The sequence below is a fragment of the Heterodontus francisci genome, chromosome 6 (genome assembly GCF_036365525.1).
Source record: "Heterodontus francisci isolate sHetFra1 chromosome 6, sHetFra1.hap1, whole genome shotgun sequence".
NCBI lineage: Eukaryota > Metazoa > Chordata > Chondrichthyes > Heterodontiformes > Heterodontidae > Heterodontus > Heterodontus francisci.
In genome coordinates, this window is record NC_090376.1 from 9,711,563 (window position 1) to 9,728,947 (window position 17,385).

Genomic DNA, 17,385 nt, shown 5'->3' on the forward strand with positions numbered 1-17,385 from the left:
ACAGATTATGGCCAGTGCCTCTGCAATTTCCACACTCATTTCCCTCAGTATCCTTGGATGCATCTCATCCGGTCCTGGTGCCTTATCAGCTGCACGTAAAGATGGCTTTTCCATACCACTTCCTTATCAGTTTGAAACCCTTCAAGTGTTTGAACTACCTTCTCTTTCACCATGACCTACACAACAGCATCTTCCTTGGTAAAGACAGATGCAAATTAATTATTTAATATCTCAGCCATGCCCCCTGCCTCAATGTGTAAATCCTTTTTTTGGTCCCGAATTGACCCCACTCCTCCTTTTACCATCCTTTTACTATTTAAATGCCTGTAGAAGACTTTTGGATTTCCTTTCATGTTGGCTACCAGTCTTGTCTCTTGTACTCTCTCTTTGCTTCTCTTATTTGCTTTTTCGCCTCTGAACCTTCTATATTCAGCCTAGTTCTCAGTTATATTATCCACCTGGCATCTGTCATCAGCATACATTTTCGTCGTCTTCATCTATATTTCTTTTATTATCCAGGAAGCTCTGGATTTGTTTGCCTTAACTGTCCCCTTCAAAGGAATATACCTTGACTGTGCCCGAGCTATCTCCTCCTTAAGGCAGCTCATTGTTCAGTTACAGTTTTGCCTGCCAACCTTTGATCCCAATTTATCTGGGTCAGATCCATTCTTACCCTGTTCAAGTTGGCTTTCTGCCACATAATTCTTGGTCTGGATTGTTCCTTGTCTTTTTCCATAGCCAACTTAAACCTCATTATATATCCAATACATAATTGTAACTTAGAAACATAATGGTTATAAAACTGGATGAGTAATCCAGAGACATGTAGTAATAAGAACATGAATTCAATTCCCACCATGGTAGTTTGTGAATTTGAATTCAATTTATATTTAAAGTAAATCAGGAACTCAAGATGTTACCAGTTCAAGTAACCATGGAGCTGTCTGCTTCTAAGAACCCAACTAGTTCACTAATGTCTTTTGGGCAAGGAAATCTGTTAACTTGCAGTGTCTAATCAACCAGTCGAATTCTATATCAATGTGATTTACTCTTCATTGAGTTCTGAAGTGGACCAGCAAGTTGCTACCAAGAATATGGATGAGCAGAAATTCAGTAATAAGGACCGCCAGTACCTCCTTGATGACAACTTGAGGGATGGGCAATAAATGTTAACTTTGCCAACGGTGTCCATATTCTGAGAATGAATTCTTGAAAAATTGTCTGATATTGAATAGGTTGGATATTAGTAGAAAAGAAAGGCTCTTTGTCTCATGTTTCCTCCTTTTGATCTTGGAGCTACACATTCTGGAGTAGTTGAGTATTCATTCATGAAAGTTGTAAGCTTTTTCATGAAGGACATGAGACATTGGACTGACTGCTTTCATTGATTTTTCCTGAGGCTTTGTCAGTAGTTTACTCAGGCCTCTGACCTTGTATAACTCCACAATGCACTAGATGTATTATTCACAAATCAAATGCGATGTGTGTGTTCAGTATATATGCAGCTACAACCTGAACAGCAATCACTTTTAAAAGAAAATTGAGTTTAGTGACACTAAGACCATGGCAGGGTTAGCAATCTTCATCTGTGAAATCTTAAATTTAATACATTGTGTATTAAAGGCACATGCTCATCACCTTGATTCCAGTCAGAGGATGCGAGACTACTTCCTTGCCTTTCCCGCCCTCCCCCTCCAAAAAAAAAATCTGTGCCTATTCTTAATGTGTGAACAGTGAAGTGAATAACACTTGCGTGTTAGGCAGTAAAGTTCAGGTCATCCCCAGGTGTTGCCTGAAGTTGCCAATGGCTGCAATGTGTTTTGCCTTCAATGATTTTGTTCTATCACTACGTAGAGGATAAGAAATCTTGTTTTAACAGTGCTGGCCCATAAATTTGCCAGCCCTATGCAAGTGAAATTTCTTCAGGGACATATCTGATGTATTTTCATACAAAATAAAGGAAATGGATTTCTATTTGACAAGGTGCCAATTACTTGGTTTGTCTACAAAAACAAGCGAGTACTTGGTAGTCTTATTGCTGATGATGTGCTGAAAAATCTTTTTAAGATGAGGCATGAGACTACAAGGCCAGATGGTCCCAAGTTCGGTCCCAAGTGTCAGAAATTGGGTGGTGAGACCTAATGTTGCCTCTTGCCCTTCAGTTTCTTCCTCTCTGCTCCTGCCAGGTCTGCCCCGACCCCCTCTTTCCAACTTAGCCTGTGTTAATGCCAGTAGGATCTTGTCCCTGCTCCATTTCCCAGGGCATCCAGATCAAGCCTGCCATAGTACTTGATGCAGTGGCAGAAAGACTCTTGAGTCTCCTGACAGAGGGAGAGGACCTAGTCTTGGCCTCTTGCCCTTCCATTTCACTTCCGTTTCTCACTTCCTGTATCCTAGGCTAAGGCCTTCAGACAAAGATATGTTCCAGTTTTCAGGGCTCTTTTACCCCTTTTACCAAGGTGATATGAGGAATGACTGTCATTGTCATCCTTGAACTGAGTTTCTTTCTCTAGACAGTTAAGATTAAAAGGAGAGCAAAATACTACAGATGCTGGAACTCTGAAATATGAACAGAAAGTGCTGGAAATACTCAGGTCTGGCAGCATATGTGGAGAGAGGAACAGAGTTGATATTTCAGGTATGTGATCTTTCTTCAGAACTGGTAGGGTTTAAAAATGTACAGTCACAGACCTGAAACGGTAACTGTTTCTCTCTGCACAGATGCTGCCAGACCTGCTGAGTATTTCTGACACTTGCTGTTCTTATTGTAAGTCCCTTACAGTCAAACAGGGGAATTTATTATGGGGCATAAAGAAATGGCTGACTAACTAAATGCATACTTTGGTTCTGTCTTCACAAAAGAGGACGCAAATATCATACTAGAAATGTTGGGGAACACGGGGCTTAGTGAGAGAGGAACTGAAAGAAATCAGTATTAGCAGAGAAATGGTGTTGGGGAAATTGATGGGATTGAAGGCTGATAAATCCCTAGGGCCTGATGGTATGCATCCCAGAGTACTTCAGGAAGTGGCCCTAGAAATAGTGGATGCATTGGTGGTCATCTTCCAAGATTCTGTTGACTCTGGAACAGTTCCTGCAGATTAATGTAACCCCACAATTTAAAAAGGGAGGTAGAGAGACAGCAGGGAATTATAGACCAATCAGCCTGATGTCGGTAGTGGGGAAACTTCTATAGTCCATTATCCAAGATTTTATAGCAGAGCACTTAGAGAACAGTAGTAGAATCGGGCGGAGTCAGCATGTATTTGCAAAAGGGAAATCGTGCTTGACAAATCTAGAATTCTTCGAGGATGTAACTAGTAATGTTGATGAGGGGGAGCCAGTGTATGTGGTTTATTTGGACTTTCAGAAGGCTTTCGACAAAGTCCCACATAAGAGATTAGCATGTAAAATTAAAGCGCATGGGATTGGGGGTAGTGTATTGCGATGGATAGAAAATTGGTTGGTAGACAGGAAACAGAGTGGGGATAAATGGGTCTTCAGAATGGCAGGCAGTGACTAGTGGGGTACCGCAGGGATTGGTGCTAGGACCCCAGCTGTTCACAATATATATTAATGATTTAGATGAGGGAACTAAATGTCCAAATTTGCAGATGACATAAAACTGGGTGGGAGGGTGAGTTGTGAGGACGATGCAGAGAGGCTTCAGAATGATTTGGACAAGTCGAGTGAGTGGGCTAATGCATGGCAGATTCAGTATCATGTGGATAAATGTGAGGTTATCCAATTTGGTAGCAAAAACAGGAAGGCAGATTATTATCTGAACGGTTTTCAACTGAGAGAGGGGAATATGCAGCGAGACCTGGGTGTTCTCGTACACCAGTCACTGAAGGTAAGCATGCAGGTGCAAATGGTATGTTGGCCTTCATAGCGTGAGGATTCGAGTACAGGAGCAGGGATGTCTTGCTGCAATTATACAGGGCCTTGGTGAGGCCACACCTGGGATATTGTGTGCAGTTTTGGTCGTCTTATCTGAGGAAGGATGTTCTTGCTATAGAGGGGGTGCAGCGAAGGTTTATCAGACTGATTCCTGGGATGGCAGGACTGATGTATGAGGAGAGATTGAGTTGGTTCGGATTATATTTGCTGGAGTTCAGAAGAGTGAGGGAGGATCTCAGAGAAACCTATAAAATTCTAACAAGACTTGACAGGGTAGATGCAGGAAGGATGTTCCTGATGGTGGGAGAGTCCAGAACCAGGGATCATAGTCTAAGGATACGGGGTAAACCTTTCAGGACTGAGATGAGGAGAAATTTCTTCACCCAGAGAGTGGTGAGCCTGTGGAATTCACTACCTCAGAAAGCAGTTGAGGCCAAAACATTAATTGTTTTCAAAAAGGAGTTAGATATAGCTCTTGGGTCTAAAGGGATAAAAGGGTATGGGGCGGAAGCCGGAACAGGTGACTGAGTTGGATGATCAGAATGAATGGTGGAGCAGGCTCGAAGGGCCGAATGGCTTCCTCCTATTTTCTGTGTTTCCATTTCACGATTGAGGATAAGTGAATACGGGTATTCAAAGTATTATAAGGGTTTTGGTGAAATATTTAGGGGAAAAACTAGGTGAGGCAGTGATTATAGGTCCTAAATTTCATGTTACTGAAAGCCTAGAACAATGAAGATAAAATCCCTCATCATAAGAAATGACAGATCAGCTTTTTGTTGAGGTTGATGCTGAATGAGAGAATGCTTTTATGGAAGGGAAAGCCTGTTGGACAAATAGATTTTTAAATTTGTAACTAACATGGTAGGTGTGGGGAACCAGTGAGTGTAGTAAATTTGGATTTTCAGAAGGCATTTAGTGAGGAGCCATACGGGGTTGTTGCTCAAGACTGCCCTTGACATCAAGGCAGCATTTGACTGAGTATGGCATCAAGGAGCCCTAGCAAAACTGAGGTCAATGGGAACTGGGGAAAACCCTCTGCTGGCTGGAGTCATACCTAGCGTAAAGGAAGATGGTTGTGGTTGTTGGAGGTCAATCATCAGAGCTCCAGGATATCACTGCAGGAGTTCCTCAGGATAGTGTCCTAGGCCCAACCATCTTCAGCTGCTTCATCAATGACCGACCTACCTTCAATTATAAGGTCAATAGTGGGGATGTTTGCTGATTGTACCATGTTCACCATTTATGACTCCTCAGATGCGGAAGCAGTCCGTGTAGAAATGCAGCAAGACCTGGACAATATCCAGGCTTGGGCTGATAAGTAGCAAGTAACATTCGCGCCACACAAGTGCCAGGCAATGATCATCTCCAACAAGAGAGAAGCTAACCATCTCCCCTTGACATTCAATGGCATTACCATCGCTGAATCCCCCACTATCAACATCCTAGGAGCTGCCATTGACCAGAAACTGAACTGGAGTAGCCATATAAATACCGTGGCTACAAAAGGAGGTCAGAGGCTAGGAATCCTGAGGCGACAAACCCACCACCTGACTCCCCAAAGCCTGTTCAGCATCTACAAGGCACAAGTCAGGAGTGTGATGGAATACTCTCCACTTGCCTGGATGGGTGCAGCTCCAACAACACTCAAGAAGCTTGACACCATCCAGGACAAAGCAGCCCACTTGATTGGCACCCCATCTACAAACATTCACTCCCTCCACCACTGACGCACAGTGGCAGCAGTGTGTACCATCTACAAGATGCACTGCGGAAATGCACCAAGGCTCCTTAGACAGCACCTTCCAAACCCGCAACCTCTACCAGCTAGAACGCCAAGGGCAGAAAATGCATGGGAACACCACCGCCTGCAAGTTCCCCTCCAAGCCACACACCATCCTGACTTGGAACTAAATCGCCGTTCCTTCACTGTTGCTGGGTCAAAATCCTGGAACTCCCTAACAGCACTGTGGGTATACCTACCCCAAATGGACTGCAGCGGTTCAAGAAGGCAGCTCACCACCACCTACTCAAGGGCAATTAGGGATGGGCAATAAATGCTGGCCTAGCCAGTGATGCTCACATTCCTGAAGGAATTAAAAAAAAAAAATTAGGTCTCTGGATCGGAGGTCATGTATTAGCATGGATTAGTTAATGGATAGAGAGAAGGAATAAATTGGTAGTTTTCTGGTTAGCAAGTTGTAACTAGTCAGTTGCTGCAGTAATCAGTGTTTGGGCCTCACTGTCGTCTGTTTCGATGACTTAGATGAGGGGGCCAAGGGAAATGGATCCAAGCTTGACGATACAAAGCTAGGTGGGAAAGTAAGCTGTAAGGAGGTGCAGAGATAAAGTAGGTGGGCAAGAAGGAGGCACATGAAGTGTGACGTGGGGAAATATGAAATTACTTCGGTCGGAAGAATAGAATAGCAAAACATTTTTTTTTAAAGGTGAGAGACCAGTAAATGTTAGTATTCAGAGGGATTGGGGGTCCTTGCACAGAAGGTGCAGCAAGTAATTAGGAAAGCAAATGGTGTTAGTTTTTATTGTAAGGGAGTTAGAGTACGAGTCTTGTTACAATTATTCAGGGCTTTGGTGAGATCCCACCTGAAGTAAAGTTTTGTTCTCCTTGCCTGTGGAAGGATATACTTACCTTCGAGGGGGTGAAACAAAAGTTAACTGGATTGATTCCAAGGATGAGAGGATTGTTCCAAGAGTGGAGATTGAGCCTATAACCTCCAGAGTTCAAAGAGGTGATCTCTAAACATGTAATGTTCTTGAAGGGCTTGACAGGACAGGTGCTGAGAGGCTGTTTGCCTGGCTTAAGAGTCTCGAGAGGTCATTGGCTCAGGATCAGGGTTTGGCCATTTAGGACTGAGATGAATAGAAATTTCCTCACTCAAGTGTTGTGAATCTTTGGAATTGGAGGGCTGTGGATGCTCAGTCAATGGAGTAGGGAATAAGGGATATGGGGTTAGGGTTGAAAAGTGGAGTTGATGTAGAAAATAAGCCATGGCTTACTGAGGGGCCGAACCTCCCTCTCATGTCACATAACCAAAATATATAACTGGTATAACAGTTTCAGTGGTCTTCACTGTGCACAAATTGGCTGCCACGTTAGCTTACATAAAGGACTACATTTGTTGGCTGTGAAGTGCTTTGGGCTGCTTTGCGGGCATGAAGTACAGTACCTTTAATGCAAGTTCTCTTTCTTTCCCCCATTTTCATCATGGATCTTGCTCTTTGCAGCATATTCTTCGAACAGAATTTCAGATGCCATTTGATTGACTTGTACTTCAGTGGCACAGCAGTCTGTATTGCCCCATGTGCCACAGCAGTCTGTATTGCCCCATGTGCCAAAAGCAGTTGGTATCAGCCTTCAGTAATAAAGGAAACTAACAAAACCGCTTTGTGAGCGATGCAGCAAGGAACTAATTTTTGGGTTAGGGTTTTGGGTAATGTGCAAATGAAGTCCAGTCATAAGCAAGTGTCCTGTTCTTTGGTTTGTTCCCTTGAATGAAATACATAGAAACTCAGGACCTCCTTGAAGTGTTACAGCTTGCGTCACTCTTGTACAAAGAAGGATCATTGACCGTGTCAATTTAGTTGAAGAGAAGGAAGTGATTATCTGCAGTTGGCTTTTTCATCCTCCCCTAGTTTTGCCACCTTTTCTCTTGGCATTGGCTATTGCTGTGGCCCAGCTGTTTGGGCACATTCTGGTACCATGCCCAAGTGGCTATTCTTGATATATGAGGCTAGATCGAGTGTTTTGTCTGGCGCTTCAACGATGAGAGGCATCATAGCAGTGTGTGATCCTGCCTTCCCATGATGTGCCTCTTACATATCTTTTTCTGGAAGTGATCAGGGAGGACACTTGGTTTGATTTTTTTTTTGTCCCCAGGCCTGTGCCTGATGAATAATTTAAAAAAAAAAATTGGTTTTTCTTTGATCCTTTTCCTGAAGTGACCTGTTATTAACCTAAGCAGTAAACATGATCTGCTTTTGGCTGGGGACACATTTCCCTGTCAATTCTGAAGGCCTTAGGTAGCTTCTTATGATAACTTCAAGTGCGTGCTGTAATTATATTCTGGCAGGAAGTTTATCTAGAAAATAAATCAAAGAATTTCCTTCATAAAGCTTTTAATCTAAAATGCGATCTGCTTATGGCAACATCTTTGTCAGTATTTGCCTCTCAGTGTTTGGTATATCGTTGATTAATTCCCCCAAGCGCTCTTTGGGATGGAGAGAGTTGCTTGCTTCTCAAGTGAGAAGTATGACTGTGTGCAGCTAAAATGTCATGTTGGCCTTTTCATTTTCATTTTATCAGCAGTAGTAACTGGTTTCCTTAATTTGTTCGGTTCATGCACTGTTACTTGAAACCAATTATGTGAATGCTTTCAGTTTTTTAAATTTAGCTTGGAAAATAATTCCATCCTGTCATGAATGACAAATTGCAATCTTATGCATGAAATACTAAGGAAATTGCATATACATAAACAGTGAGTGACTGCATTTAACCTGAAGCTGGTATAGATGCTGAAAAATACTGAGTGTGATTCCTGGGCATGAGCAGTTATTATTTTTGCTATATGCACATTTAAAACAAAACAACAGTATTTTTGCTAATCATAATTATTCTAAATATAAAACAACTTAAAAAGAAGCCAAATTTTTTTGCAACTTTCTTGACTTTGTGTTCATTACAAATGAAACCTGAGAAGTTGATGCTTTTTGTTTTTTCCTCCCCCCAGAGAAAGCATTCTCCAATAAATGCCATTGCTTACAACTGGAGAACGCGTCAATGAATGAAGAAAGGAAGGGGTGCATAGCAAAAAGGTAAATGCTTCCTTAAACCTCACGCTGATTTATTGCCATTTTGTTCTTGTTTTGGTTTTCCGTGCATGATGAATGTTGTATCGGTAACTTGCAGTAAGACGCTAACCAGGCAATTGATCTTCAGTTATACTACCTGTCGCGAGGTTTTAAATGATTGCAGGAGAATTACTGTACAATTAAACTGTTACTCGATCTAAATATTCTGCTGAATTTTAAGAAAATGAAACAAACCCGGCATTAATTTTTCTTGATGTTCTTGAGCTCCAAGTGTCAAAACTTAAGTCTTTTCAAAATATACAACCTTTGTTCAGAAACACAATGAATTCTCATGAAAAGCATGACTTCGAAGGTGTGTATTTTCCTGCGGGAGCATGGGGTAAGTGAATTGGATGAGAAGGGGAAAATAATCTGAATTACACACGAAATTTTCACCACATGACTCCATTATTGGTCTTTTTATTCCCTATGTCATAATTTCATGTCACTGATTTGCTTGTGGTAGCTGAACAGACTATTTTAATGTCAATATTTAGGAAGTGTGTTCTGTACTGAATTTGCAACCTTTGTAAATTAGACTGTTACCTTAGAATCCAGTCTAGGCTAGAATCTAGGCTAGAGGGGGAAGAAAACAACTAAAATCTAACTTGTTCACAAATTGTGTTGCCTTATTCTTGATGCAAGTGAAAGCTGTGTTTATGTGAACATGTGGTGAAACCATGCCTAACTCCACTGATCTGGTTGGTGGAACATGTGATTCATTGTTCCAATCAGCTGTTTGTAATGTTCCCAAGATGCCATGCTAATTTTTGTCCGAGTTGCATGTTCTTGTCAATATTACTTGTTCAATATTTGATTTGTCCACGGAAAGCATGTGAGCTGCATTTGGGAGTTTACCAGATTTCTTCACTCTTGCGCAGACCACATTTCCAACTTGCCTTTTCCCGATTACATTTGTGTTTCAAACTAACTTCTGGAGCTACAGGTGTTCGCTTTGAGAGAGCAGTCAAGTGCTCAGAGTCTTGACCTCGTTCTTCTGCTAATTGACTGCTTTGTTCTCTACCCTCTTTCTCTGTTCCCTATTTTAATTTACTCCTCCCTCCATTGCTCCCTTTCTTTCTCGTTATTCATCTGTAAGAACAATGGTGTATATACACTGACGAGAATGTTTATCAAAGGCACCAGACAAACCCTTAACCCTTCACCTTAACTCATAATCAAAGAGCTGTCTTGGTTTACCACCCAGTATATGCCCAGGAGTGAATTTGTCTCTTAACTGTCTTACATCAACCAGTTTAGATTACATTTGTATTTACACTACCAACCTCCCACCAGGATCCGCACAAACTACTGAGGGAATGAATTAATCCTTTATTGCCAGTTATCGAAGTCAGACAACAAAGTCATGAATCATAGCTGGCAGTCCTTAAGCTTAAATATTGAGTATGCAAATAATTAGAAGGTTAATTGACAAAATAAGTTACAAAGACAGCTCAGTTATGTTAGCAATTTGGCTGTAACTGCTTGCTGATTAACAATTTACAGTTGAGATAAGTGAAACTGATATAAATTAGTGAGATTAATTTTAGGATTAAACTCCTGAAATAGCTATAAAAACATATTTTGCTTTTATCCTGAAATAGCTAGTAAGTTATCAGCATTGGGTAGCCAGTCTATTTAACAGATTAATGTCTATATGTTTGTTAATGTTTCATAAACTATATGATCTCATTCTTTATAGCTGGTGTGAGAGCTGGTTGTCTTACCTTCTGACAGGGTGGATGGTGTTGGTCTTCTGAGTCTGCAGAGGTTCTATTCTGGATAGTTTGCTCTAGGGGAAATTCATCGATGTTTGTAGCTGGATCTGGATTATCTGGCTTGGATTTCACTCCCCTTGAACTTGGGGTAATGTGTGCACCTGAGTGATCTGCTTATCCATACCTATATTTTGCAGGTGTAGATGCGCAATCTTAGAACCATAGAAATGTTGCAGCACAGAAAGAGGCCATTCAGCCCGTCTTGTCTGCGCCGGCTGAAAAAAAACTATCTGCCCAATCTAATCCCACCTTCCAGCACCTGGTCCGTAGCAGGTTACAGCACTTCAGGTGCAGGACCAGGTACTTTGTAAATGAGCTGAGGGTTTCTGCTTCCACCACGGATTTTAACTTTTATATCCTTTCTGTGGGAGAAGCACTTAACGATTTTGCACGAATCCCTTTCTACATGAATTGGCCTAGATACTACTAAAATAACTCAAAACAAACAACGAATGACGCTGAACTGTAGTGTTAAAAAATTAAATCTTGGATATCCTCAAGTTGAAAAAGCCACCTCCCCAATTCTGTTGACCAATGTGAGGGATGGAGTTTAGCCCTTCTGCTGTCAATTGTGTCTCATGGTCCTGTTGGTGCCCTTGATAACTAATTCAATGAACCACAAATGCCTAGATATACGATGCCATTCATTTACTTGCGAGCATTAGGTTACTTTGTTAAGCAAGGGTCTCGAGCAACTTCAGCCAAAGCAGAACATATTACTGTTGTATAACTTGTTTGTCCCTCTGAAGTCACTCTTCGTCTGAGATCTTGAAGGTTTTTCTGTCTTCTGCCTCTTGCCCCCCAACCCCAACATCTAACTGCTTTTACATGATTGAGATGTTGACTGACTACATGAATGTCGTGTATCACTTTAAAAAAACACTTCACACTGGTAATGTTTTTGTACACACTGAAGGCCCTTTAAAGGTCAGCATACAGGTAATAGAGTACCCCCGTTGTTTGCAGAGAAGCTACGATAGTCACTGTTAAATCCGATAAGGAATTTGCAAAAATGCTTTATTCAGAGTGGTGAGAAAGTGGAACTTGCTCCAGCAGGGAGTAGTTGAGATGCAGAGCACAGATACCTTTATGGGATAGCTAGGTCAGTAAATGGGGGAAAGAAAGGAACATAAGAATATGCTGATAGGTTGGATGACGTAGGGTAGGAGGAGTCTCGTGGAGAATAAGCACTGGCATGGACTAGTTGGGTCGCCTGACCTCCTGTGCTATATGTTCTGTATAATATGTCTGGCATGTCCCCCTCCAGTGTGCTGGAGGCAGCCAGAATCTGAAAATGCAGCTTGCCGGGATTGGTCGTGTCCCCAAAGATTATTGAGTTGTTTTGTCCATTAGTATGGTGTTTTTCTTGTTCAAAATGAAAATGAATCCAAAGTTGTGAAATAAGAGCGGTGGAATGAGGGGAGGGAATAGGGATCATAAAGATGTGACTGCCGTGGCTAAATGGCAGAGCAGGCTTAGTTTGCCGTCTAGTTTTTGCAGTGGCACAACATATTAATCAGAAGACTTAATTCTTTTAATTAGCTGGGAACAAACTTTCATTCCCAGGTATGAGTTTGTGTTATCATGAAACTTCCCTTGAACACACATCATAGTCATAGAGTTTTGCAGCACAGAAACAGGCCCTTCGGCCCAACGGGCCTGTGCCGACCATCAAGCACCCGTCCTAACTAATCCCATTTGCCTGCACTTGGCCCGTAGCCTTGTATGTTATGGCATTTCAAATGCTCATCAGAATATTTCTTCAATGTCGTGAGTGTTCCTGCTTCTAACACTCATTCAGGCAGTGTGTTCCAGATTCCAGCCACCCTCTTGGTGGAAAGATTCTTCCTCAACTCCCCTCTGAACCTCCTGTTTCTTAGCTTAAATCTATGCCCCCTAGTTATTGACCTCTCCGCTAAGGGAAAAAGTTTCTTGCTATCTATCCTATCTCGGCCCCTCATAATTTTGTATACCTCAATCAGGTCCCCCCTCAGCTTTCTCCACTCCAAGGAAAACAACCCCAGTCTATCTAGTCGGTCTTCATAACTGAAATGCTCCAGCCCAGGTAACATCCTGGTGTATCTCCACTGCACCCTCTCCATTGCAATCACATCTTTCCTATAGTGTGGTGACCAGAACTGTACACAGTACTCCAACTGTGGCCTAACTAGGGTTTTGTACAGCTCCATCATAACCCCCCTACTCTTAAATTCTATGCCTCAGCTAATAAAGGCAAGTATCCCGTAAGCCTTCCTAACCACCTTATCTACCTGTGCTGCTGCCTTCAGTGATATATGGACAAGCACCCCAAGGTCCCTCTGACCCTTTGTACTCCCTAGGGTCCTACCATCCATTGTATATTCCATTGCTTTGTTAGTCCCAAAGTGCATCACCTCACATTTCTCAGGATTAAACTCCATTTGCCACTGCTCTGCCCATCTTACCAGCCCATCTATATCATCCTGTAGTCTAAGGGTTTCCTCCTCATTATTTACGACACCACCAATTTTAGTGTCGTCTGCGAACTTATGGATCATACCTTTTATACTCACGTCTAAATCATTAACGTACACTACAAACAGTAAGGATCCTAGCACTGATCCCTGCGGTACACCACTGGTCACAGGCTTCCACTCGCAGAAACAACCCTCTACAATCACCCTCTGCCTCCTGCCACTAAGCCAGTTTTGAATCCAATTTGCCAAATTACCCTGGATCCCATGGGCCTTTACTTTTTTAACCAATCTCCCATGCGGGACCTTATCAAAAGCCTTACTGAAGTCTATGTAGACTACATCAACAGCTTTACCGTCATCTATACCTCTAGTCACCACCTCGAAAAATTCAATCAAATTTGTTAGACACGATTTCCCCCTGACAAAGCCATGCTGACTATCCCTGATCAATCCCTGACTCTGCAAGTGGAGATTAATCCTGTCTCTCAGAATTTTTTCCAATAATTTCCCTACCACTGATGTTAGATTCACCAGCCTGTAATTACCTGATTTATCCCTGCTACCCTTCTTAAATAATGGTACCACATTCGCTGTCCTCCAATCCTCTGGTACCTCTCCTGTGGCCAGAGAGGATCTGAAAATTTGTGTCCGATCCCTCGCTATCTCCTCCCTTGCCTCACATAGCAGCCTGAGATGCATCCCATCTGGGTCTGGGGATTTATCCACCTTCAAGCCTGCTAAAACAGCTGATACTTCCTCCTTTTCAATGCTAATTTGATCAAGTATATCACAATCTCTTTCCCTGATCACTACACCTACATCGTTCCTCTCCATCGTGAACACAGATGAAAAGTAATCGTTCAAAACCTCCCCTATGTCCTCCGGCTCCACACGCAGATTGCCTCTATGACCCCTAATGGGCCCCACTTTTTCCATGGTTGTCCTCTTGCCCCTAACATACTTATAAAACACCGTAGGATTTTCCTTTATCTTGTCTGCCAGTGATTTTTCATGCCCCCTCTTCGCTCTCCTAATTACTTTTTTCAGTACTCCCCTGCACTTTCTATACTGCTGTAGGGCCTCTGCTGTTTTCAGCACTTTGAATCTGCCATACGCCACTTTTTTTTTCCCCTTATCCAATCCTCTATATCCCTTGACATCCAGGGTTCCCTTGACCTTTTGGTCCAACCCTTCACTTTTGCAGGAACATGCTGCACCTGAACCCTCACAATTTCCCTTCTAAATGACTCCCACTGGTCTGATCTAGACTTTCCTATAAGAAGCTGCTCCCAGTTCACTTTGGCCAGATCCTGTTTTATCATATTGAAATCTGCCTTCTCCCATTTCCGGTCCCTCTATGTCCTTTTCCAGAACTATCTTAAATCTTAGAGTTATGGTCACTATCCCCGAAATGCTCTACCACTGCCACTTCTACCACTCGTCTGGCTTCATTCCCTAGGATTAAGTCCAGTAACGCCCCTCCACTTGTAGGTCTCTCTACGTCTGTTGATATATTATGTGAGATATGTAAATTTAGATCCGGGTTTGGATTCTGTGCATGTGCCTACCTGTCATCTAGCACTCAATAAATGTTGAAAGCAGTTGGGTTGAATTCCTAATTTGAGATTTGTGAATTGTATGAATCATCGTGTTTATCCTGATCAGCATCATGTGTGGGATTGTGGTGTTGCATCCTGTACTAACATCTGGAGACTGAAGGTTGGTTCCAGCTATTGAAGTAATGACTATTATGGGCGCTTACTTAGTGCAGTATATTTTAGCAATATCAGTGGAGATTAGAACATTATGCAATAGTTCAGCTGCATTTTAATGGTTAGTTGCCAAGGGCTTGTTTCTCTGTCTGTCTGAGGTGTATAGAGACAGGATTACTCACTAGAAAGTAGATGCCATGTTTGTGGAGCTCAGGACAGCACCCTATGCAAAAATAACTGGATCGAATTGGCATTTTATCTTGTATATTCAGTGATGAAATTTTTTAAAAGTACAGTTCTCAGCTGCACAAAGGTTAGGCAAATGATGTGGATGCTGCTGTGTCCAGCTCGTTGAACATTTGATGTGCCATTTAGGACTGTATGTGAATAACAGTCACCGTAGTGGGCAGAGTGGATTTTATAGATAGTTCTATGATGTGGTTGGCTTTGGGTCTCCAGAGAGAGACTAGCAAGTACTACTGTTCTGCATTTTTTGTGCTAAAAGTAGAGCTGTCCTCTGCATAGCCCAACTTCTGAATTAGTTCTGGAATTCCCTCACTTAGCCTCTCCACCTCCCTATCTCTCCCTTACTTTAAAATGCTCCTTCAAACCTACCTCTTTGACCAAACATTTGGTCACCTGTCCTAATACCACCTTGTGGTTCAGTGTCAAATTCTATTTTATAATTACTTCTGTGAAATGCCTTGGGATGGCACTATATAAATGCAAGTTGTTTACTTCAAAAAAATAAAGGAAAGCTGCGGTTTCACTGATTTGAGAGGAGCAGTAACTTAGGCTGCATTGGAGTCATGGACTGAGCAGCATCCAGGCGGTGAATGTGCCACTATAATTTAAAAGGGTTATAACTGTGTACAGTGCGGGGGGGAAATACTGTTAGCATGCAGACAGACTGTATCTGCTTTTATATTGGTTTAGTGTCTCAATTCTGACAGCTCCAAAGGCCAGGTCCTGCACAGCTGGTGGCAGTGCCAGGGTAAACCTGCTGGATTCAGTAAGGCTGGTGGTAGGAAGATCCTGTTAGGAAACAATTCCCTTTGCCCTTTGAAGATCCCAACACTTGCTGCTGCCAGATGCCTTCTGCCACCTTAAACAGGCAGACATGCTTCAGTGAACCTTCAGGAGAGTGTAACATAACCTAACCTATTCCTCTCCTCGCCTATACCGATGTGACTATTTTTCAACAGCAAGTGTAGTCACTGCTGCAGTGTAGGGGAATGTGGCAGCCAGTTGACACACACAAGCTCCCACACATGCATAGTGGAAATGATGGAAAGCTCCCTCAATTCAATTGTTTAGTTGTTTATAAGTACTGTGCTAACTAACGTACTGCTTTATTCAACAGAGAACACTTCCTGAAGACTAATGCTCAACTGAATATTCGGTGTCGGCAGCTGTTGTCGGAACTGTCTTACATTTACCCTATTGAAGAGGTAAGGTTATTGCGCATTTGCTTTTTACGCCATTTTCTCCACTCACCCCCCCACCCCCCCGATATGCTTGAGGTTCAGATTCTTAATTTTGAAAGCATTTTCATTCTCGATGCCATGCACCATTTCCAACTGGGAGGGTCAACAGTCTGCTCAGGAATCTCTGCCAGTATCCCGAGGCACGGACCTGCTTTCTCTTCACATGGATGTGTGGTCCTTTTCTGTATCCAGTGTTTTATAACTTCACATTTCTCCCATTCATAGCTTTCTCCTTTTTATTTCCACTATGAAACTACCCTTTTAGACACATGCTAGAACATCTGAGTGATTGTTCTGATAGCCTCCTTTTCTTATGTGAAAACTGAATTACTAACTGGTGACCCTCCAGCTTAGAAGTGGGGGAGAGAAGAGGTAAGTGGTGTTTCCCTGGGCTTGACATGGCAGCAAGACGATGGGCCTGACAATAAAAGGTCAGAACCAGGCCAACACAGATCCTTAGTACTCCAGGGCACTATTAACGACTGACCACTCAACCTGTTTCTTTCATGGAAACTGGAAGAGTAGACCTATCACTGGGATTCTTTTCCCCCTCTGCTCCAGTTAATTCTGCATGTCATGCCTTAATGGGTAAGGTAATCTTAACTGTTTTATTTGATAACACTCCTGTGAAGCATCCTGGGGTATTTTACTCTCTTAAAGGTGCTATGAAGTTATTGTTTTACTAGTTAGGTGTACTATTTAGTTTACATTGGCTCTCCTTATTCTTTCTATCAAAATGCATCACTTCATACTTCTCTGCATTAAGTTTCAACTGTGCAAGCAGTGGAAACTTGCTACTGTTCTGCCAGAGAGCACAGTTCTGAGTATTTAGAGCCCAGGCTCGTTACAAACTTGGGGGCTGCTAAGTCTTTGTGCCAGCGTTCAGCTTTACATTTGGGTAAGTGAGATGACCGAAGTGAGATGAAGTATGCAAATGAATTAAACCTGGATATGTGGTAAACAGTAGCAGTGTTCAGGAGAACATAGACTGGAGAAATGAGCAAGGTCATGGAAGATGAAACTTAATGCAGTATGATGGTTTTCTGTTCATGTCAGATATCTGACTGGTGTTCGAAGAAAAAGCATGCAGGGGAACATGCTCATCTGCTATCTCCCATATGCAGCATAATTGACTGAAAATACTATGGATCGCAAATATTAACATGAATCCCACCAGTTTGTT

The 17,385-nt window shown here is 42.3% G+C and overlaps 1 protein-coding gene across 1 annotated transcript in view; it reads left to right on the forward strand.

Moving 5' to 3' along the window:
- uvrag (UV radiation resistance associated gene) overlaps positions 1-17,385 on the forward strand; it is a 381,920-nt gene that overhangs the window by 147,558 nt on the left and 216,977 nt on the right. The window contains 2 exon segments of the mRNA XM_068033092.1: positions 8,649-8,733; positions 16,079-16,166. Coding sequence (XP_067889193.1) covers positions 8,649-8,733; positions 16,079-16,166 — 173 coding nt within the window.